General features: G+C 41.9%; 1 protein-coding gene across 1 annotated transcript; it reads left to right on the forward strand.

Annotated features, from left to right (window-relative positions):
- The first annotated feature begins 5,274 nt into the window (after nucleotides 1-5,274).
- On the forward strand, nucleotides 5,275-21,035 carry ADGRF4 (adhesion G protein-coupled receptor F4). Its single transcript, XM_007085301.3, has 9 exons — nucleotides 5,275-5,364; nucleotides 6,540-6,594; nucleotides 9,290-9,441; nucleotides 10,215-10,466; nucleotides 11,317-12,696; nucleotides 14,880-14,921; nucleotides 15,309-15,368; nucleotides 16,400-16,456; nucleotides 20,812-21,035. Exons 1-8 carry the CDS (start codon nucleotides 5,275-5,277, stop codon nucleotides 16,445-16,447), a joined length of 2,079 nt encoding a protein of 692 aa, XP_007085363.2. The 3' UTR covers nucleotides 16,448-16,456; nucleotides 20,812-21,035.
- The last annotated feature ends 1,244 nt before the right edge of the window (nucleotides 21,036-22,279 follow it).

Below are 22,279 nucleotides of genomic sequence, written 5' to 3' on the forward strand. Positions count from 1 at the left end.
TACTTTTCTAGAACCTGAGAAGCTGCCAATGCAGGCTGCTTGTTGCTTCCACCTCTGAAATAGGTCATCTTTCAGGCGCTTTGGGAACAAGATGCAGGCCTTGTTTCTTCCTAAGCATCAGATGACCCTTTATTTACCTAATTACCATGGAGGCCTCAGGCACAAGTTCTGCATCTTGTTTTCTCCTCCTCTTTTTAATTATCCATTTCTGAGTCTGCCTTCCCCTTCCTGTGATCATCCCCAACATCTGACTGCCACCCACCCCATCTGTGCCTGCCTTTCCTCAGCTCTCCAGCCAGAGCATTATGTTTCAGGATAATTCTGACTCTTTTCACTGTTGAAGATGACCTCTCCACCGCCTCCTTCTTTCAGGATTCACTGAAGGCTAGGTCTGTTCCTCTCAGCTGCGCTGCTTTGGGTCACGGTGAATGACCTTCTATGAAGGTATTAGCATAGGGACTGGCCTGTGGTAGATGCCCAACAAATGCTCGTGGAGCCTGAGTCTGGGTGAATTAACATGTTCCAAGATGACATATGGTCCTCGAACAGCAGCCTTAAATTCCCCCAGAGCACTTTAGACAATAGCATAAATTTGGTCCAATCGGGATGAAACAGGTCTTTTTGCCACAAGGATGCCCAGAAACCGTGTCATGCATATATGTATGTGTGAGGGGTTGGGGGTGCTGATGCTGGCACGTTCTCCAAACCATTTGACCATGGAACCCCTTGGTGTTTTATGAGACTCGCGTTCCACAGAAACCCACTTCAGGACGCAGTATCCCGGCCAAACACAATTGACACGAAACTCTGTAGTGTTTTCCTACTAGGAAGAAAACAGGCAGATTTCCTGAAATCACAGAACACTTAAGTCAGTGTATAAAAATGCCTTCAGCGTCAGGTTTTTCTTCCATTCTTTTAAAATTCAACTTTGGTGCCTTCTACGAACTTGGCAGGCAAGCGGGGGATGATGTGTGTCAACCCTAGGCATAAATACGCGTTGTTATAGCGCTATTCTGTCAGAGTTACTGCTCACTATTTTTATGTTCCCCCACCAGGGACTAGGATCTTGATGTAAATAGCCAGTGACAGATCTTCCCAACAAAGTGTTTTCCTGCCGCCATACCCAAGGGGTTTAAAGAGGCAGGGATTTTATGAAAACACACGATTTTGCCGTTAAACTGAACACACTGTAAAACCAGAAGTCAATAAATGGTACGAAGGTAATTTAAGCATACTGGAGATAGAATAACTCTGGATTCTCCAGGTAGGATAGGACCTGGCATTGACTCCAGGCTCTCTTCTCTAGGAACTAGCAGACCCTTGGGCCAGGCAAGTTGTCCTTGAATAGATTCACACAGGAAAGCTGCCTCTTTCGGTACTGTCCGCGTTTTTGCTGATGTTCTTTTGGACAGTCCACTCGTGTCACATTTAATATTTAGATTTTGTGTCCTTGTTCTTTTCCTCATTCTTTCAAGAGGTCACTTATCACATGCAGACACTGTGCTGGGTATTGGAGAAGTACTTTTCATTTGCAGAAAATGTTTAGCTTGGCATTACGCAAAACTCAAAGTTCACTTTAATTAAGTCTTTAGCAATGGTGAATCTCAGAAAGTATGTTTTTTCCATTTTGTCCTATGAAATATCAGCCTCGGATTATGAATTATTCTGGAAATGCTTCTTTTTATTTTTTAAGTCTCCATTTTCAGAGCCGTAAAGCTCTGGCTCATAGTATTCCGTGCAGAATGCTCTGGATTTTGGCTTCGGCTATCCAAATTGTGATAAGATGGATCCCATTCTACTCTTTCTGGTGAGAAGAGAAACAATCCAGTTGGGGCTAACTTGAAAACATTTATCCATCCGACCCATCCCTGTCAATCAAAATGGACAAAAATAAGAATGCGGTGACTCCTTTTGGGGAACGTTATTAAACATCCCCCCCCCTTCCCATTTGTCATAATTGAAGGAAATTTACCATACGGTTATCAGACAGAATGGTAGATGGGTTGCGTACATCAGACTATAAGAACGTGGTTGATGGAATAGCAAGTTTATCAACCAAAACTCTCCAAACAGCTAGTTGTGCTCAGTTCAAAGTTTATGTTTCTTATGGTCATGCTTGTGATTTCACACTGCATATGGATTGTCTGCTAGTAATTTTTTTCTTAAAAAAATGAATGTATCATTATTTCATAATGTTCCACATAGAGCATAATGATCTACAGAAAAGGCTGTGACTATTGGATCCTTTCCTCTCTGAACACTTTTGGGAGCTGTGGACTTAGAAGTCCTAGCACTGGTTGGGAAAACAGTTTGGACTTCCTAAATCACATCACATCACATCATTGTGCCAGATGTCTGATTTTCTCCCAGCAAGATTAAGTTTAAAGCAAACTTCTTATATTGAAAACTGTACACAGTAAAATCTTCCTCCTGAAGCCTTAGATAGCAGGCGTTCTTATTTATAAGTGGCCTCCTGTGGGCTTGCCTTCACCCATTTTGCTGTGCATTCCAAACCATGCTCTCCAGGTGGAAGAGAATTGCATTTACTCACAGCACCAGTCCTATTATTTGACCCTGAATGTAGGTATCTTTTTTCCCCGATGAATGCATCTTGGGAAGGAGATTTCGACAGAATTGTGAAAAATAGGAAAGAGAATAGACCAAAGGGACCACTTCAGTGGGAGAAGTGAACGATTTTCGATTTGATAATGAAAATGAATCTTTTAGTCTGTATTTCTACCTCTAAGATTGTAGGTCACAATCCATTAGAGGTTGTGGAGTCAATTTAGTGGGTGGCAACCAATTCCTGAAAGAATGTCAGGTAGAGTGGAATGCAAGATAAAAATCACAGACATCCAGAGTGTCTTGCTCATAGATGGGAAGGATAAGTAATTTTACATAAAAGTTTTTGAAATATAAAGATTATGTATTTTTCAGTTTTATGTAGGCATCTCTACATATAGGTGTCTGTACACAATGAGTCATGATGTAAGATCTTTTTTTTTTTTTTTAATTGTGTCAGGATAAAAAAAATTTTGAAATCCACAAGTATATATGTGAAACATATGGATACTTCTAAGACAACTTATTCTGGTTCTTCTGGTATTTCCTTTTGTGATGACAGTTAAAAATCTACCCTAAACAATATTAATATTGCAAATTGCTTAGTGTATTAATCCACCAATTTGCTGCATACATGAGAACTTCTTTCAACCACTCCTGTAAGATCATGAATTCCACACACATATCCCAACAACTATGCAAATCCATTACCGCACTTTGCCTGTCATTCTGCCATGTTTCCTTTCCCTTGCTCAGACTTGCTCTGCAAGATGACAGTATAAGTCAAAATACTTTCCCTATATGTTCATTGGTTAGGAACTCAAAGAATTTTAAACTCAAAGATAATTTGGAAGCCTTCCTGTAAATGCCTGTGGCTCATCGTCTCATGCAAAGGCTCACTGGAGTCATGAAAGTCCATCTTAGTCTTGACTCCACCTAGGAAGGGTTTGATCCCTGATCACTGAGTTTTGTTTGCTCCCTGGCTACAGATTGCCTGGTGGGCCTAGATGGATCAGAATTCGTTCATCTCCATTGGAGCATAAAGGGATTTATGTTTGCTGAGGCTCAGTTTCTGCCTCATGTGCAGCATGTAGATGATCTCTCTTCTCACTATTGCTTTGATGTGTCTGTATTCCCCACTGGACATCCTTAATGGAAATGACAGCAACCTTTATTTCCATACCCCAGCGGCTGGTACAGTGCCTGGCAAATAGGAGGCACTTGAAAAAGGGTCATTGGTAGAATAAATAATCACCCTACGTTTTATGAAATGAGTGAGAAAGAAAATGGGATCCGTGAAGGTCAAATAGTTCATCAATAGCATAAATATGATAACAACTTAACTCATGCTGACTCTAAGACCCATGGTATTTTCACTTTGCTGCATTTGTACTACCAAGAAAATCATTCTAAGGAACTTTGTTTCCAATAAATGGTCTTAGTTTCCACTAGCCTATAAGTATGATGGTGATGGTCATGATGATGTCCATGAATTCCAACTGTTGTAAAGATGCATTCTTGGAGATCTGTCTTTGCAAGGTGGGACTATCAAGTAAAAGGCTTCACCACAAGAAAAACATTTGTAACCATGTGTGGTGACAGATGTTAACTAGACTTACCTATCATGTCGCAAAAATACAAACATCAAATCATGATATGTTTCCATTAATGTAATGTTACATGTCAATGATATGTTAAAAAAAAGAACAAACAGGCAAGAAGCAGACATAGAGAACAGAGAATTATCTTCTAGTGCTTCCAGTTTCTCTGAGTAGTAGTTGATCTATCTATGAGAGAGTTTCCGTGCTTGTTCCAGTAGCAGACAATAGTGTATATTCATTTCATTTTAAGTTACTTGACTCCATATGCCTAGAGAGACAGTACACTGTAGAACAGTTGTTCTCCACGGAGGGTGATTTTCTCTCCCAGGGCACATTTGGAGATATCCGGAGACATTTTTGGCTGTTACTACTAAAGAGGAGGCTGCTCCTGGCATCTGGTGGGTAGAGGCCAGAGATGCTACTATATATCCTACAATTTACAGCACAGCCCCCCCAAAACAAAGAACTATCCAGCCTACAATGGTACCATTGCCGAGAGATTCTGCTCTCCAGCTGCGCCCTCTGGGTTGAACTCTGGGCTCCAGCATTTTTTATCTGAGTGAACTTGGCTCATAGCTGCTCAACACTTTGTACCTTAGCTTCTCCACAGGTACAATGAAGACAGTAAAGGAAGCGCTCAGAACAGTGACTAAGAAGTAAAAGTTCTTGAGAAATGTTACTATCGCAGAAAATTATCAATTAAATGACCAGAAACGATGTCTTGGTGAACATGTATCTTTCCTGGTGCTTCCATCATTCCCATGTATTATTTGTAGAAAAGTTAACATTTGAGAAAAAGTCTTTCTTTTTTTCTTTTCTTCCTTCCTTTCTCTCTTTCCCTTTCTTTCTTTCTTTCTTTCTTTCTTTCTTTCTTTCTTTCTTTCTTTCTTTCTTTCTTTCTTTCTTTCTTTCTTTCTCTTTTTACATGTTAGCTAACTTGAAAGTAGATATCGGTGTTCTTTCTTAGAGCAGGACGTTTTGGAGTGCATATCTCAGAGTATCCTGTAGGGTCACCATTGTTAGTCGGCTAAGTTTTGCATTGTTCGGCCTTATCACCTTCAGCTGGATCCACCTTCATTCTCCTGCAGGTGAAGATCCTAATGTGTGAAAAATGAAGTCCCAGGAAACGATGCTTTGCTGTTTAATGTTATTCCTGGCCACGGAATGTTCTCACCACTATAGATCCAAGGTGCGCATAAAAGTAAGTTTGATCCATTCTTACGTGGTCCCGTAGAGAAATCTGTCAGTTCTCCCAGATAGCTAAATTTATGATACAGGACATGATTTTAAATAAATGTTCAAATGACTACAGTTTTAGTCTTGCTAATAGTTTTTTGTTTTTGTTTTTTGTTTTAAAGGGAACAAAGAAACGTTGAGAGGTGGCTGGGCCTTGCAACAGTATATTTGCAGGGTGTGACATGGAACTATAGGAGAGTAGGAAAATGACTTTTCAAGCCCCAGAGAATGTAGACAGGCAGCCATTGGGAGGAGGAAGTACCAGCCTGGCAGCTACTGATTCAGCTCCAGACCTTAACTTTCCTTCTCATTAGCTGCACAAGTTGCTTTCCTTCTCTGAGTCTTAATTTCCTTATCTGTAACCTACAGGGTGTTTTTTTTTTTTTTCATTTAGATAATGTTTATAGCCCTTTATAGCTACAAAAGAGTTTGTGATTTTATTATTGTCACCTACTGATTATTCCTAGCATCTGCTCATCTCTACCTTTCTGGGGGATATAATGGTATCTGGAGGGTCATATAAGCTCCATTTCATAGTTACAGTTAATACAGATGGAGACCAGCTTAGTGTTACAATTGCTACATCTGTGTTCTCCCTGGGTACTTCAACTTTCCAGGGGCCCCTGGGTGCCTCAGTCGGTTGAGCATTGGACTCTTGATTTCAGCTCAGGTCATGATCTCATGGTTTGTGAGATCAAGCCCTGCACTGGGCCTGTGCTGACAGTGCTGAGCCTGCTTGGGATTCTTTCTCTCTCCCTCTCTGTCTCTGCTGTTCCCCCATTTGCACTTTCTCTCTCTCTCTCAAAAGAAACTAAAAAAAAAAAAAAAAAAAAAAAAAAAGAGTAATGTTCATTTTTTTTTTTTTAAAGTTTTCCAAAATATGGATTCAGTCCATTAACCTGACCTTCAGAGCCCAAGTGACCACTGGCAAGCTTCTAGCTCTCATCAGAAAATAGTTTGTTCTTTGTCTGTGCTCACCTCTATGCTTCCCTCTGCAAGTTCCCATGATGTCATACATGGATGCCAGTTTTCTGGCCTAGTCCTGAACACGTTTTTACTTCATATCCACATGGAGCCTCTATGTTGAGATGAGAGAGGAGAGTCTAGTAAAGCGGACCTTTGGGAATTTATGTTTTACAGGATGGAGATAAACATCAACATCCTGAAGGGAAACTCAAGACTGGAACGATACAAGGTATGTGTCAACAGAACAGTCTTCTTCCATATGGAGACTGGACAGAGTAAAGGAAGACTTGGCTGTGGCCAAGCATGTCCCAGACCACAAGCTTTCAATTAGAATAACAGTCTCTCTTTCTCTGACCTCCCGTGCTCATGCTCTGTCTTTCTCTGTCTCAAAAATAAATAAAATGTTAAAAAAAATAAAAAAGAAAAGGGGGTGACTGGGTGGCTCAGTTGGTTAAGCAGCCGACTTCGGCTCAGGTCATGATCTTGCAGTCCGTGAGTTCGAGCCCCACATCGGGCTCTGGGCTGACAGCTCAGAGCCTGGAGCCTGTTTCAGATTCTGTGTCTCCCTCTCTCTCTGACCCTCCCCTGCTTATGCTCTGTCTCTCTCTGTCTCAAAGATAAATAAAACGTTAAAAAAAAATTAGAATAACAGTCTCTAACAAGTTCTCATTGTTTACCAGTATTGATAGACTCACTGACAATTGTACATTATCTATGACATAGTCACTGATGCAATTCAGCCAATATTCACGTGTGTTCTAGAGTAGAAGGCAAGTGTTCACTTTAAAACCCCGAAGGGAAATGTGTTTGAACTAATGAGCTCACAAGGCAGAAGAGGGAACAGGACAGAATTCCTTCCTTCCTACAAAGATATTTTCAGAATGCTTAAATGTATGTAACACTGGTTCTGAGAGGTCTACTGAAGTGATGTAAGATAGGTATCATGTTGGTGAGACTGGTTGCTCTCAAGAAGTCAGAGATAAACTATGGAGATAATCATGCTATGATAGTGCAAACATGTGGTTCTCCCCCAAATAGTAGAAATAACTGGATTCTCCACAGACATGGCCAACTATATTTTTAGCCCAAACACATCTCTACATAGATGCAGAATTGAGAAAAGAGAGAGAAAGATAGGTAACCTTCATTGAGTATTTATGACAACAGCGTTCTAAGTGCTGGGCAGGATGCTATTTCCTTCAATGTTTGTAACAAGACTGTGGCATTGCCTCCAATTGTCTGGATAAAGAAATTGAGAAGCACTCAGCTTAAATAACTTGCCAAACCAGAGGCAGTTGGGTAGATGGTAAAGAAAAATTCAAACTTACTTGTTTCCTTTCTCCATGAATGGAGTCAACCATGGAGCTGTCCCAGCCGCAAATATAGATGCATCCCTTGACTCACGGCCAATTACTCACTACATCTTATTGATTTCAACACCTTACCAGCTCTCATTATGATCTACCTCTTTTCATTCCACTACCACTCTCCTAAGGCAATTCTTCCTGGGACTACTTCAACAACTTCATTCTTGGGCTCCCTGCATCAAGTCAATCCACTTTGCTCCAGGGCCAAATTAGGCCTGCCACCAGGTTTTAGAAATAAAGTTATATTGGAACACAGCCATGCCCATTTATTTTACGTATTGTCTTTGATTGCCTTCATGCCACAAAGGCAGAGTTAAGTAGTTCTGACGGAGACCACATGGCCTTCAAGGCTGGAAATATTTACTCTCTGGCCACAGTTGTCATTTAGCAATTAAAAATATGGACTGCCTCGTTAAGCTTTCGTGTCAGACAAACAATGAAGGATATTGCATGGGTCATGTGTATATTAAAAACTTATTCATTGTGTAACTGAATGCTTTCAGTGGATCCCTGTTGTTTGTGGATTCTGTATTTGCAAATTCTCTTGCTCATTGAAATTCATTTGTAACCCCCCAATCTCTACTCATAATGCTTTCTGGATCATTCACAGACAGAAAAAAAATAATTTGAGTTAGCTAAGGTGCAAGTTCCGAGTCAAACGAGGTGGCTCTCTGACTTCTTGTTCCAGGTCTCCTACTCTAAACAAGTGTTCTTTTTGTGATGTATGTAGTGCCCTATGTTTTGCCTTTTGCGCTTTTTGTTGGTGATTTTTTTGGTGATTGGTGCAGTTTAAAATGGCTCCTGAGGGTAGTTCTGGTGTTCCTAAGAAGCCTGTTGTGTGTCTTAAGGAGTAAATGCATGTGTTAGTTAAACTTTGTTCCTGTGCTGTTATGAGCGATGATGCTATTGGCCATGAGTTCAATGCTAATGAATCAACAACATAAATAAGGTGTCTTTAAATAGAAACACACAAAACAAGCCCATATACTGACTGGTTGATGAAAAGACTGTGAGGAGAAGCTCGTAAGAACCTGCCTTGATTTCCCCTCATTCGATGCTTGTGGCAGTAGAACATAATTACCGCAAATAATGAGAATCGAGTGTACCTGAAAAATAAAATCAATATTTAACTGGGCTTCCTGTATTTTATCTGGCAACTTTATCTGGCCCTTTACAGAAAATTTGGCTGCCTACACTATCTTTAATTATCTTTCAAAAGCAACTCCAATCATGTTTTCTGGTAACCCCCATATTAGCACAGAATTTAAGGTCCTTCATGCCTTGACCTCTGCTTACTTCTCCCATCGTTATCTCTTGCTACACTCTGCTCAGATGCTCTGATCTAGCCTTTCTGTATGACCTGTGATCTCTACTTTCTATGTGCTGTTCTCTCTGCCTAGACATCAGCTTTGCAGTCTGCCTGGTAAGCCTTACTTGGTGCTGAGGACACTGTTCAATGTCACCTCCTCTGAAAAGCAACCCCCCAATCTCTGGAATGTTAGCTGCCTCTGTCAGAGTGCAGAAATGCTGAGTAGCCCCCTCCCCTTTCCTTTTCAGAGAAATGCCGTGGACCTTGCCTCACTGCTTCCAACTGCAGCCAGCCTTGTGCTCAGCACTTTCGCGGAGAAATAGGATTTACATGTCATCAAAACAAGTGGCAAAAATCAACTGAAACGTGTACAAGCTTATCTGTGGAAACATTCTTTAAGGTGATGCATTTGCATATTATTGGCTTCTGGGGCTCATAGCCCAGGATGTGGTAAAGGCATTCTTCATGTGTTCTGTTCAGCACGACAATAAATCTCATATCTGGACTCGGGAAAATGGTTCAGTGGGTGAAATTTGTCTCTTCTTCCTTACCCAAACTCTCTGCTACTCTTCCCTCCCCCCCCCACTCCCTTCTTCTCCCTCTCAGAATCTTTTCTAAAAATAAGATCTGAAACTCATTCACACAATGGTGAATGCTTACAGGTTCAAGAGTGAGCTCTAAAGATGGATTTGTGCTTACTTTCTCCTAATTAGTGAACTCGAAACTTCTTGAAATGACACTTTAGCAATTCTTTGTTTGACCTGCCAACCTCCAAAAACCCATTCCCCACCCCACCCCTAAATTCCATGGGACCCCCCCTTTAAAAAAATCGAAAAGGCAAATTTTGTTTTTAGAATCTCTCCACATCTCTGGAGAAAACTGTCTTACTATCATACTCGAGTTAAAATCACTGTCCTGGAAGCAACAGGTCAGTATCCTGATCTCTGGGGCAATTTTGGTGGAACCTCTGGTCTGTGCGTGACTCCACCTTCCTCTTGGTCTTTTCGGGCATCCCAACGACTTTTCAGGACCACTTGCTTCTCTGTTTTCCCCATGTGGCTTATTGTGCCTTTAGCTCCTTTACTCTGATATATGTTAGGTTCTTAATCACATTTGAACAAAGAAACTTTGTTTTTTTATTTTTGTTTTTTTATTTTTTTTTTTTAAAAACAGGACTTCAATAGTGCATTACGCCTTTCCGTAGCCGCAGCATCCGTCCCTCTGTATGTTCTTGACTTCCGAGCTCCAGAGCCCCTGGAGAGTGTAGCCCAAGGAATCCGCAGGAACTGTCCAGTTGATTACGCCTGCATAATTGATGTTGTGAAATCATCAGAAGCCACGTCTGGAAACATTGCATTTATAGTGGAGTTATTACGAAATATTTCTACGGATTTGTCCGACAATGTTACCCCAGAGAAAATGAAGGTATTCTTTGTTCGTTTCATTGAAAAAACTGACAGTCTTCTTCTTCTTCTTCTTTTTTTTAAAACAAATCTTGCATTTAAACAGTTTCAAGGGTACTCTTCAGGGTACAAGGTATGCCAACCACGGCAACCATAACAATGATGGGCATTTTATTTCAGCCTGGTGTATCAATTCACTCTAGTTTATGGAAGTGTTCGAGAAGTTAGCACATTTTTAATACATGTTTTTGTACAGACTATTTTCAAGAGAATGTCACAAAAGGATGGCTGTGAACAAGACTGTGTCTACTCTAGTGTTGCCCAAATTTCATTCTGTAGAACATAATTATTTTGAGAAATGTTAACGGAGATTTCTGTACATAGCAGATGTAGGATGTCTGGGTTAAACAAAGTTAAGCAGGTTTCCTTATGGCGGGACTTTTTAGAACCTTTTATATGTTAACGAAGTTTGGCCCTCTTTATAAGAGTAGGGGATATTGGGATGTGGCACACAGTATTTCTGAAATTTAGGTTTTTATAGAATCTATTCCCAATTCCCTCCATTAAACAATCATTGCTATCTCACGGGAATCTTGGGTTATAGAGACTGCAGTTTACAAATGCTGCCCCAGGGCACATAATAAAGCAAGTAAACTATACCTGTGACTTTTATTTGAGTTTAATTATTGTTTCACTTTTTTGCCTTCTCTGCAGGCTTATTAGCATGAAATTCTAATAAACAGGGAATTTGAAGAAAAATTTGTTAAATAAGATCAGATCATTTGATCTTTACAAGTTTCAGATTTTAGAAATTGACTTTCTACAATAATGTGTAAATCCTTAGTGTAAATTTCCACTTTTGTCCATTGCAGAGTTATAGTGAAGTGGCTAACCACATCCTCGATACAGCAGCCATTTCAAATTGGGCTTTCATTCCAGACAAAAATACCAGCTCGGATTTTTTGCAGTCAATGAATCTGTTTGCAAGGCAACTCCACATCCACGAGGATTCTGAGAACATTGCAGATGAACTCTTCATTCAGACAAAGGGGTTTCACATCAACAATGATACCTCAGAGAAAAAGTTCAACTTCTCTACGAGCATGAACAATATGACAGAGGGTATCATAGGAATGATAGAAATTCCCAGGCAAGAGCTGTGGAAGTTGCCACCAAATGCATCCCAAGCCATTAGCATAGCTTTTCCCACCTTGGGGGCCATACTGAGAGAAGTCCACCTGCCGAATGTGAGTCTTCCTAGACCTGTAAATGGTCTCGTCCTTTCAGTGATTTTACCAGAAAGATTGAAGCAAGTCTTACTCACCTTTGAGAAGATCAATAAATCCCAGAATGCCCGGGCCCAGTGTGTTGGCTGGCACTCCAGGGAAAGGAGGTGGGACGAAAATGTGTGTGAAACCACGCTGGAGATCATGAACAAAGTAAAATGCCAGTGTAACTACACTGGCATGGTGATGTCCTTTTCCATTCTGATGTCCCCCAAATCTGTTGACAGCAAAGTCCTGGACTACATCACCTGCATTGGGCTCAGCATCTCCATCTTTAGCTTGATTCTTTGCCTGATCATTGAAGCCGCTGTGTGGTCCCGGGTGGTTGTGACAGAGATATCCTACATGCGTCACGTGTGCATCGTCAACATAGCTGTGTCGCTCCTGATTGCTAACGTGTGGTTCATCATAAACTCTAACTTTCACAAAAAGGCCCAGGACTCCAAATGGTGTGTCGCACTGACATTTTTCAGCCACCTTTTCTACCTTTCTCTGTTTTTCTGGATGTTCTTCAAAGCACTGCTTATCATCTATGGGATATTGGTTGTTTTCCGTAGGATGATGAAGTCCCGCATGATGGCCATCGGCTTTGCCATTGGCTACGGGTGCCCGTTGGTCATTGCTGGCACCACAGTTGCTATCACAGTCCCGGAGAAAGGCTACATGAGACCCGACGCCTGCTGGCTTAACTGGGACAACACCAAAGCCCTTTTGGCATTTGCCATCCCAGCCTTGGTCATTGTGGCCGTGAACCTTGTGGTGGTTTTGGTTGTTGCTGTCAACACTCAGAGGCCCTCTATTGGCAGTTCCAAGGCTCAGGATCTGGCCATAATTATGAGGATCAGCAAAAATGTTGCCATCCTTACCCCATTGCTGGGACTGACCTGGGGTTTTGGAATAGCCACACTTATAGAAGGCACTTCCTTGATATTCCATATAATCTTTGCCCTGCTCAATGCTTTCCAGGTAAGTTCCAAGAGGGAGACTTATTTTTACTAATTATTATTATTAATTGTCTTACTCATAAGATATTTTTATTTCATAATTTCTTATTCTGGCTATACAACAAGCTATGACTATGATTTAAAAATATAGAATACAAAATGTTCTTTTTAACTCTTTCCATGTCTTAGTGACGTTTGGCTGTGGCCTCCCTTACCCTCTTGGTTGTCAAGTTGGATTTAGCTGATCAGGCTGGTTAGGTGGGCATCTCCTTCCTTCCGTCCTCCCTGATCCCTCCTAACGGTTCAATGTCAGAAGAAGGTTACCTTCATTTATCAAAGACTTGTCTTTGGCCAAAGATGTGTGAGTCTACACTCACATCTAATGCCTCAAAACAAGCACAGTTTTTTATCCTTTTTCAAGGAGTTTAGGGATTCAGTGAAACAGTCGTTTTCCATACTATGGAGAGAGAACCCTTGCCATTCTCTCTGAATGTTAACCAGTGAGGAGCTCTTACACCTCTTCCCTGCTTTCGCTGTGAAATAAATGTAGGCTGCGATTCCCTGAAATGGATCTTGCACATGTTGCCTGATCTTAGAGATGTCACTTTTCTCTGGGCCTCGGCCTTCTCCTTAGTAAGATAAAGATATGAATCTAAAATCCTCTATATTGTCTTTATCTTGCTTTAACCACACTTGGCTTGGCAAAATGATCCCTCTAAAAATTGTTGTACTCTATGTGACTACTGTGCATGTGCTTTTGGGAAGCCGTCGCTAGCCAGACCACTTTTTATACCTACGAATAATAGCAAATTGGGCAAGTTCATATCCTTAGTTAGGCTTTTAATCAGGGCTTGGCCAACTACGGCCTGCTGCCTGGTTTTGTAAGTAGTATTACTGGAATAGAGCCATACTCGTTTGTTTGCATTTTGCCTATGGCTGCTTTTGAGCTGCGATGGCAGAGTTGGCTAGCTGTAACAGAAACTGTAGAGCTCAAAATATGCATTACCTGGTTTTTCACAGAAATAAAATTTCCAACCACTGCTTTAAATATATAAATATAACTGTTTAGTAAAGCAACAATGTATTCCTATAGCATGTCCCTATTACCCTATTTTAAAACGTTATATAAAACAGAAAGCAGGCTTTTAAGAAATGCCAGCTCAGATCAGTTATATATCTTACTCATACATTCTTCAATAACTGTGGAGAACATTCCACTCTTTCCCTTGCATGGCTTTTAAGGAGAAACCTTTGACTTATGGTTTTTTTTGTTTTTTGTTTTCTTCGTCTTCTTTTTTTTGATCAAAAGCTCTTGGACTCATGTAAATCTCCCCAACTCTTGAAGTTACTTTGGTGACTGATGATCTCGTTTTATTTTATTTTATTTTTGACTTTGCAACTTAATTAAACCCTGAACGTTTTATTCTGTTTCTTTTTCAAAAGAAAAACACTGAAAAACTTTTAGGTAAATACACTCCAACTTTTCTTAGCAAGCTTTTCCTGTGACTCACATTTAAAAATTTCAGTCTTCTGAGTAGTGTTTCTTTGCCATGAAACTATCCTCAGAAACCCAGGCTCCTTCCACTCTCATGGAAGGATGCAGAATTTTCTTAAAGTGCAACTTCCACCATTTAGAAAGATTGACTATCGATTATTATGACTTCATAGGAAACCAAAGAATTTAAACTTGAACAGACCCTGGCATTTTATATTTCTGTGATTTTCTCTCTTTTATATATAAACTTATTCCACCAGCTCAGAGGCCCTGCTATTTCTTGGCTTTTAATTCCAACTGAAAGTAAACTATAATACAGGTTTCATTTCTCAAGACACCTTCCATGATTGTCACTGTGAACTACAAGATTCTATGTCATGTTGTGTCATGTTGCTGTTATTATGAGTAAGATCAGCTACTTAAGGTTTGGAAAGTAAACAGATACAATAATGTAGAAAATACTCTTCTCCATCTGTAGCCACTCAATAAATATCAATAACTCTCATGCACAGACATGAAGGTGATCCTTTTTCTTTGAGGTACAATCACAGAGAATACTTGCCAATGCGTTTTTATCTGCATCAGTAGAAGCTGAAGTTTCTAGTACCCAATAACTGTCCTTGAAGACATCTAGAAGAGTGATATTAAAATAACAGTTGGGATATTGTCTGCCTAACAGTCCCTCATACTTCGGTTGAATTTTGCCACAGGGATTCTTCATCCTGCTGTTTGGAACCATCATGGACCACAAGGTAATTTGAATTTGTTTCACTCACTGTAAACATTTTCACACGGCTCAGGTAGCAGGGGGATGAAGCAGCTTTGAGAAGAAAGCCTGGTCCCTGGGTGTGAATTTTATGGGGGTGCTTCAGGCATCAGCTTAGAGGAGGAAAGCAGAGAACTATACTCCTTCCTTTCCTGCATTTAATCAAGTCAGCAGGAGGTGGTGTCTGAGTGTATCTAGAAGAATAAAAACCATAACCAGAATTTTAACTTTAATCGTAAATCCAATTATAATGACACCTCAGCTTTTATTGGCTAAGCATAGTGTTTCTGACGTTGCTTCTGCCAGGGTTATTGGTCTCGAAGTTCTGGGTTTTGGGGATGTTGTCGTTTCTTCACTGTCCTTGCTTCTTCAGATAAGAGATGCTTTGCGGATGAGGATGTCTTCACTGAAGGGGAGATCAAGGGCGGTAGAGGTAAGCCCTTCCTCTCAGTCTCAATACTTAAGGGTCAGTGTCCTCAGCAGAGTCATGAAGAGACAAATATTATAGCTTAGTATTCAGGATTTGTTAGCAAAGAGAATTATTAGGACATGCATTCAATCATTCATTTCTTCACTTGACAAATTTGGAGTATCCTGCTAAAGCTTCAGGTCAGTAGAATATCCCTCTCAAGAGAATTTTCCACCTTGGATGTATTTCAACTTGACATCTGGATCGTTGAGATGGGACAACATGAAACCAGGGTCGTAGACTCATAAAACACTAGAGCTGGGAAATGAGAGATGAGTTAGAAATGAGACTCTAGTCCAACCTAGTCATTTCATAGGTAAGGAAACCAGGACCCAGTGTACTTATGAGATTTGCCCGAAGTCTCCCAGAGAATCATGGGAGTTAGCGTGCTCCTTTCTCAAGACTCTTCAGTAAGCCACATTCTTGGGCTGAAGTACATGTATATTGATCTTGAAGATGATTTTTGACCAAGCTGTCTGTCTTGTAAGGTACCAACTAAAATTACCATCATTGCTATATTAGTTAGAAAGAAGCCATTTACTCAACCAACAGTTTCTTAATAAGAGCTACTTTCTTAATAAACAAACAAAAAATTTTCTGCACACATTGAGAATCAGCATTTACAGTTAGCTACTACTGAGTGTGACTTTTGGTACCATAGTCCATCAATTCTAAGATAGGCATTTTCTTCACCTTGTAACAATTCTAAAATTGGAATGTGTCTTACAATCAGTGGCATGTCATGATTTAATTGGTAAGATTTTTTTTCCTTTCTTTTTCTTAGTGGAATAAAAAAATAATGATGTGGCTTACAATGTTAGGTTCAGTGAAATATGATAATTTAATTCTGTGTAGCTGTGTCAGTTTGGGTACTTCTTTTCATGTTTCCATTTTTACATATTTATATCTCTAGACAAGCATATACATAAATATGAATACATTTTGTCAATGCCCTTATTCACTGACATCAGTGTTCCTTTTTCCCTCCCATTTAGAATGCATCATTAAGCCCAACCAATGGATCTAAATTAATGAATCGGTGAAAATGACAGGTGAGTATTAAAAACTCAAGGAGAAGCTTTGCCTGCAAGTTATGACAAACTCCTTAATGTTCCTTGTGAGCACACTATTGCCTACGATGTGATGCAGGAGTGAGGTGGGGAGGGAACAGGAGGATATATCTTTCAGAGATTAAAAACTTCTTCATTGCTCAGCGCATAAATGAAAATATGCACATATTTAAAACCTATGTCATCTCAGTTTACATGACCATATCTTTTTTTTTTTTAAAGTTTTAATTTAAATTCCAGTTAGTTAACATGGGGCACCTGGGTGGCTCAGTCAGTTAAGCATCTGACTTTGGCTCACGTTATGATCTTGCGGTTCACGAGTTCAAGCTTCACATCAGGCCATCGGGCTCTGTGCTGACAGCTCAGAGCCTGGAGCCTGCTTCAAATTCTGTGTCTCTCTTTCTGCCCCTCTCCCACTCATGCTCTCTCTCTCTCTTTCTCAAAAATAAATAAACATTAAAAAAATTAAAATAAATTCCAGTTAGATAACATAGAGTGTAATATTGGTTTCAGGTGTACAATACAATGATTCAACACTTCCTTACAACACCCAGTGTCGTCACAAGTGCACTCCTTAATCCCCATTGCCTATTTAGCCAATCCCTCCACCCACCGTCCCTCTGGTAACCCTCATTTTGTTCTCTCTAATAGAGTCTGTTTCTTGGTTTGCTTCCCTCTTTCTCCCATTTGCTCATTTGTTTTGTCTCTTAAATTCCACATATGAGTGAAATCATATGGTGTTTGTCTCTCTCTGACTTACTTTGCTTAGCATAATGTTCTCTAGCTCCATCCACGTCATTGCAAATGGCAAAATTTCATTGCTCTTTTATGACTGAGTAATCCATTATGTATCTATCTGTCTATCTGACTTCTTTTTTATCCATTCATCAGTCAACGGACACTTGAGCTATTTCTGTAATTTGGCTGTTGTAGATAATGCTGCTGTAAACATTGGGGTGCATGTATCACTTTGAGTTACTATTTTTGCATTCTTATATGACCAAATCTTAGGAATCCTTTTCTTTCCTCAGTGAGAGGATGATATCATCGCATCTGTACTGATGTAGCAACACCCTTACTGTCTACGGCACTCCACACACCCTAATTTCATCTTGTCAGTGAGTGGTGACACTTAGAATAACCTCATTGTTTAGAAGGAAGCCTTAATTGATTGAAATCACAAAGCAGCAAGCCTGTCTCTCCCTAATGAAGTGGGAGCCCAAAATCATCCCTAAGGGGGTGTGGGTAGAACTGTAGCAAGTTAGCTGTCTAACAGCCAACCTATAAGACATATTTCTCCACAGGTGAAATGGAAGGAAAACAAATATTAGGCATCCACGAAGGGCAATTAGTCGCAGCATGGCAGCCAGAAGTCTGAGAGGTAGTAGCGGGGTGTGGGCAGGGGTGATCAATCTTGGTAAGGTCTTCATGGCCCTTGTACATGGATATAGATGAGTCTCAGATTTTTTTTTTTAATTTTTTTTTTAACGTTTATTTATTTTTGGGACAGAGAGAGACAGAGCATGAACAGGGGAGGGGCAGAGAGAGAGGGAGACACAGAATCGGAAGCAGGCTCCAGGCTCTGAGCCATCAGCCCAGAGCCCAATGCGGGGCTCGAACTCACAGATCGCGAGATCGTGACCTGAGCTGTAGTCGGACGCTTAACCGACTGAGCCACCCAGGCGCCCCTCAGATTTTTTTTTTAAACACCATCTGGCGGCAGGCACATCTCCTTCTACATTTCATTCTCTTTCTGAGTCACAGCCGACTATTGAACAATGGGGCAAAGCAAAGAGTTGAAACAACCGCATGGCATCAAAGACATTCTAAGTTGGTAGGATCATGAAGGGACCTGCTGTGTTACAGGTCCCACAAACCCACGTTGTGCTGCTGTGCGACATTGGTGCACGGTCCTGGGAGAGGGTGGGAGAGAAAGAGGGCTTTGTCATATACGCTGACAGGCATGTGTGGGGGGCCGGGAAAACACCACCGTACTATTCTTTTAAAACAAAAATTTTTTTTAACGTTTATTTATTTTTGAGACAGAGAGAGACAGAGCATGAACAGGGGAGGGACAGAGAGAGAGGGAGACACAGAATCTGAAAGGGGCTCCAGGCTCTGAGCTGTCAGCACAGAGCCTGACGTGGGGCTCGAACGTGATCACGGACCGTGAGATCATGACCTGAGCCGAAGTCGGACGCTTAACCGACTGAGCCACCCAGGTGCCCCCATACTATTCTTAATTAATCTTCCTTACATTTGGGTTTTTGTATTAGAACTTTAAAGGGGGGAAGGAGGGATATTGTAGAGTTTTAAAAAAGTTAACTCTCCCACCTCTGCCCATTTCCTAGTCTAAAAAGTTCCTCCATAGTGGAACATGACTATAACATTCTTGATTAGTCACTAATCAAGAGGTGATTCAGATGACCTGTAAAAGCTGACCTTTCCATCAAGGTCCCAGTTTGACCTGTTTTCTGAAGTTCATTAGATATCTCAAGGGGAGGAGGCTCTGCCTCCTCAGGGGTACTAAATCTAACCATCCTAGAGAAGACAGGCATGGTTGAAGTCTAATCTCTAGCCAGTTGGGCATACCTGGTTGGCTGTAGTAAAAACTGGAGAAAACCAGTAGAATCCAGGATCTGGGCTGCACGACTTCCTGGAATCGGGGAGGTGCATAAAGCTTCCACTGGTACTTGGGGGAAGTGTAGGAAGGAGATGGGAATGCACTAACAGCTCCCCAAAGAAATCCTCAGCACATGATTCTTCAACTTCTGTTATTTAAAAATATTTTTTTTAATGCTTCTTTAGTTTTGAGAGAGAGAAAGCAGGGAAGGGGCAGAGAGAGAGAGACGAAGACCCAGAATCTGAAGCAGGCTCCAGGCTCTGAGCTGTCCGCACAGAGCCTGACAGGGGGCTCGAACTCACGAGCTGTGACATCATGAGCTGAGTCGAAGTCGGGTGCTTAACCGAGCCATGCAGGCTCCCCCTTCAACTTCTGTTTTTGAACCTGTGAGGTGGGGGATGAATCGAGGATCGCATTCTTTCAGTGTGTCCTCCACAGGTGGCTCTGTGCCTATTGAATTTTGTCAGGAATTGGAGCTGTGCCTTTTAGATCTGGATGGATGTGAAACCAGAAAGATCAGGAACAGCAGCTGTCACTGGGGCAGGCCGTCTTAGGGGCCTAACAAGTTAGAGGTCAGGGACAGGAAATTTACAGCAAGCGAATGGAAACCCAGCAGAACCAGGGAGTTCTGTCAGCAGAGGGCCTGCAGCCACGGGTTAAGGGCAGAGTTACAGCTCAGCAACGCAGGGTGTTTGGTAAGTGCAAGTCAGGTTGCAGCCCAAGGCAGGGCCCAATCACAAGGAGAAGAGTAGTATTTCCGGCCTTGATCAGAATACAAAATCAAAGAGTGATGCAGTCTGAGGAGATGGGCAGGATTTCATTGTTGAGAAAGGGGGCCGGAAGTCATAATGGGATTTGCAAAGATTTGAGACCCTGAGCCTAGGGGGCAGCTCCTCATATCCCAGTGACCTCAGGTTTGATTGCTCTTGGAAATAAGGTCCAGAAAGTTTTGTCAGGAGGTCTTGAGGTCAGGGAAGGACTGCAGAGGTGTGGAGACCTGGCAGTTTGCTTCAGGTATAGATTCTAATTGGGGAAATCCCATCCTGGAGGCTGAGGAGGGAGGGAGAAGACGGTCTTACGGTGAAGCCAGCTGCACAGCGCCCTCTGCTGTTCATAGGAAGGGCGGGCCTTTGCTACAACCCAAATGGAGCCTGTTTTTACCCAGTGTTATTCCAGGGTCACCAGGAAGTCTCTTCGGTTCCTGTAAAATCTCTTCCACATATTTGTTTATGCCTGAATTCACCTCAAAGGATGCAGAACTCTTCATTCCGCAGTGGGAAATGAGACTGACTGAACAAATACCCCGAGGAAAGCAACAGCGTTTTCTGTGTTAAGTTGTCCATTCAGAGTAGCAGCCATTCCAGAGACCAAGCTTAGATAGCTGGAGAGGAAGAAAGGGCACCGAGCCCCGAGTTTAGGGCTAAGGGAGCAGCATGGAGAAGACAGAGGGTGCAGAAAAAATGAAGCTTGGTGGGGGTGGGGCGTGGGGGGGGGGGAGGAACAGCCTCCCTACTGTGTGACTTTGAGGAGATTGTCCGTGCCTCGGTGCATATCCTCACCTGTAAAATGAGGCTAGTAATAACACATACCTCCCAGGATGGTTTCAGGGCTCCATGAGCTAACATATTAAGGATTCAGAATAACTCCTGATTCGAATGAGCAGTAATTGCCTGTTGTTCTTCCTGTTAACACGAGTTTTGACCATTTTGCCTAGGCCGCTCCATTCCTCATGGACGTTCCCTGTCTTGGACTGAGAGTTGAGGTCTGGGAGAGGGAGACTGGAATGCAGGGACAACCCGTGCTTCCCCGGAAGACTTTCTCTTCTTGCCAGGCGTGACAGTTAAGCTGTCAGGGTGAAAATGTTTGCTGAGGAAAAAGAATACCGTTTGGTGACGGGGCTTCAAGGAGGTAGAACCACTGACTCTGCCCATGACTTGCAAGAGCCCGGCTTCTTGATCAGCCTTGGCAAGATTAAGTCAAAGAGCCATTTTCTGACCTGCTGAACACGCCTGGGGCTCTACTGGACATTGTGTGCTTTCACTCCTAAGGCCTGCTCTGTGGCTCCATAGGCCCTGTCATTGTCACTCTGGAGGGATCCTGGGCACTTTGGGGGACGGGAGTTAGATCCAGTTTCAGGGGTAGGGGGTGGGCATGGGTGTTGGGGTGGGGTGGCAGCAGAAATACTGAAGTACTTTGGAAACAGTTAAGTTATGGCAGGTTTCCTAAAGATAGGCAACAGAGGCAAAATAAAAGGTCTTTTAAACGTGCTTATTATTTTAGTCTATTTTAGGCCTTGAATAAAATAGTTTAACTGCTAGGGCTTTAGTTTCCTCATTTGTGAAACTTAAAAAAAATATTCTTGTAGGTATTGTTATTTGCGTGTGTGTGTGTGTGTGTGCGTGTGTGTGTGTGTGTGTATTTAAACCCCTATACATAAAACAGATTCTGGTTGTTACTTTACAAATAAAAATAAAAAACATTTACTTTTCACAGCTGGCTCATGTGTGAGTTCACTCAAGGTAAATGGTCCCAGTGTACCACAACATTCTTGGGTATCAGCCCTTTTATCAATCGACCTCAGCCCTTTGATCACACAGGAGACCCGGGAATGTAATCCTACCATATGCTTACAAGGTGATAACCCGGGAAAACTTGGCAAACAGCATTACTGTCTTTCAGACATGCTCAGTGATATTTTTATCGCCAATTTTGGTTTTAAACAGTCAACTAGTCAATAGGTCTGAAGCTGGCCACGTGGACATGAGTAGTGCAATTTGACCAAAGCAGAAGTCATAAAGGCCTGTTAAGTCATTGTTTTTCCACAACACACACACAAACAAGTACCTCTTTGCAGGCCTGCTTTCAGAGCCTTTAGTGTTGGTAGTTTGGAACCGGGACAGGGACTGGTTTTGAAAGGGCGGGCCTACGCCGGCCGACTCCATCTTGTTCTGTGTCCTTCACCTAGACCACGCCTCCTCCGCTTGAGTAACCTCCCGCTCACCCGTTCAAACTTCCTGATCAAAACACGCCCAGCGACCTGCGTAACAGGACTCCGACCCTTCCCCAGCCAATCAGCTGAGGCCACAGCCATTACCTCACCAACTGCCCCTAGACCCCTATAAAACCTTTGTGCTTTTGAAACTCGCTCTCTCTCCCGGGTATCTCACCGCTGCGTCGGTGCA

Source organism: Panthera tigris, chromosome B2 (assembly GCF_018350195.1).
Source record: "Panthera tigris isolate Pti1 chromosome B2, P.tigris_Pti1_mat1.1, whole genome shotgun sequence".
Taxonomy (NCBI): Eukaryota; Metazoa; Chordata; class Mammalia; order Carnivora; family Felidae; genus Panthera; species Panthera tigris.

Excerpts from the sequence above, each read along its gene's own strand:
- ADGRF4 (XM_007085301.3), top strand. The coding sequence starts at position 5,275 with ATGAAGTCCCAGGAAACGATGCTTTGCTGTTTAATGTTATTCCTGGCC. Across the intron at positions 5,365-6,539 it reads GATCCAAGGTGCGCATAAAA|GATGGAGATAAACATCAACA; the intron begins GTAAGTTTGATC and ends TATGTTTTACAG. Across the intron at positions 9,442-10,214 it reads CTGTGGAAACATTCTTTAAG|GACTTCAATAGTGCATTACG; the intron begins GTGATGCATTTG and ends TTTTAAAAACAG.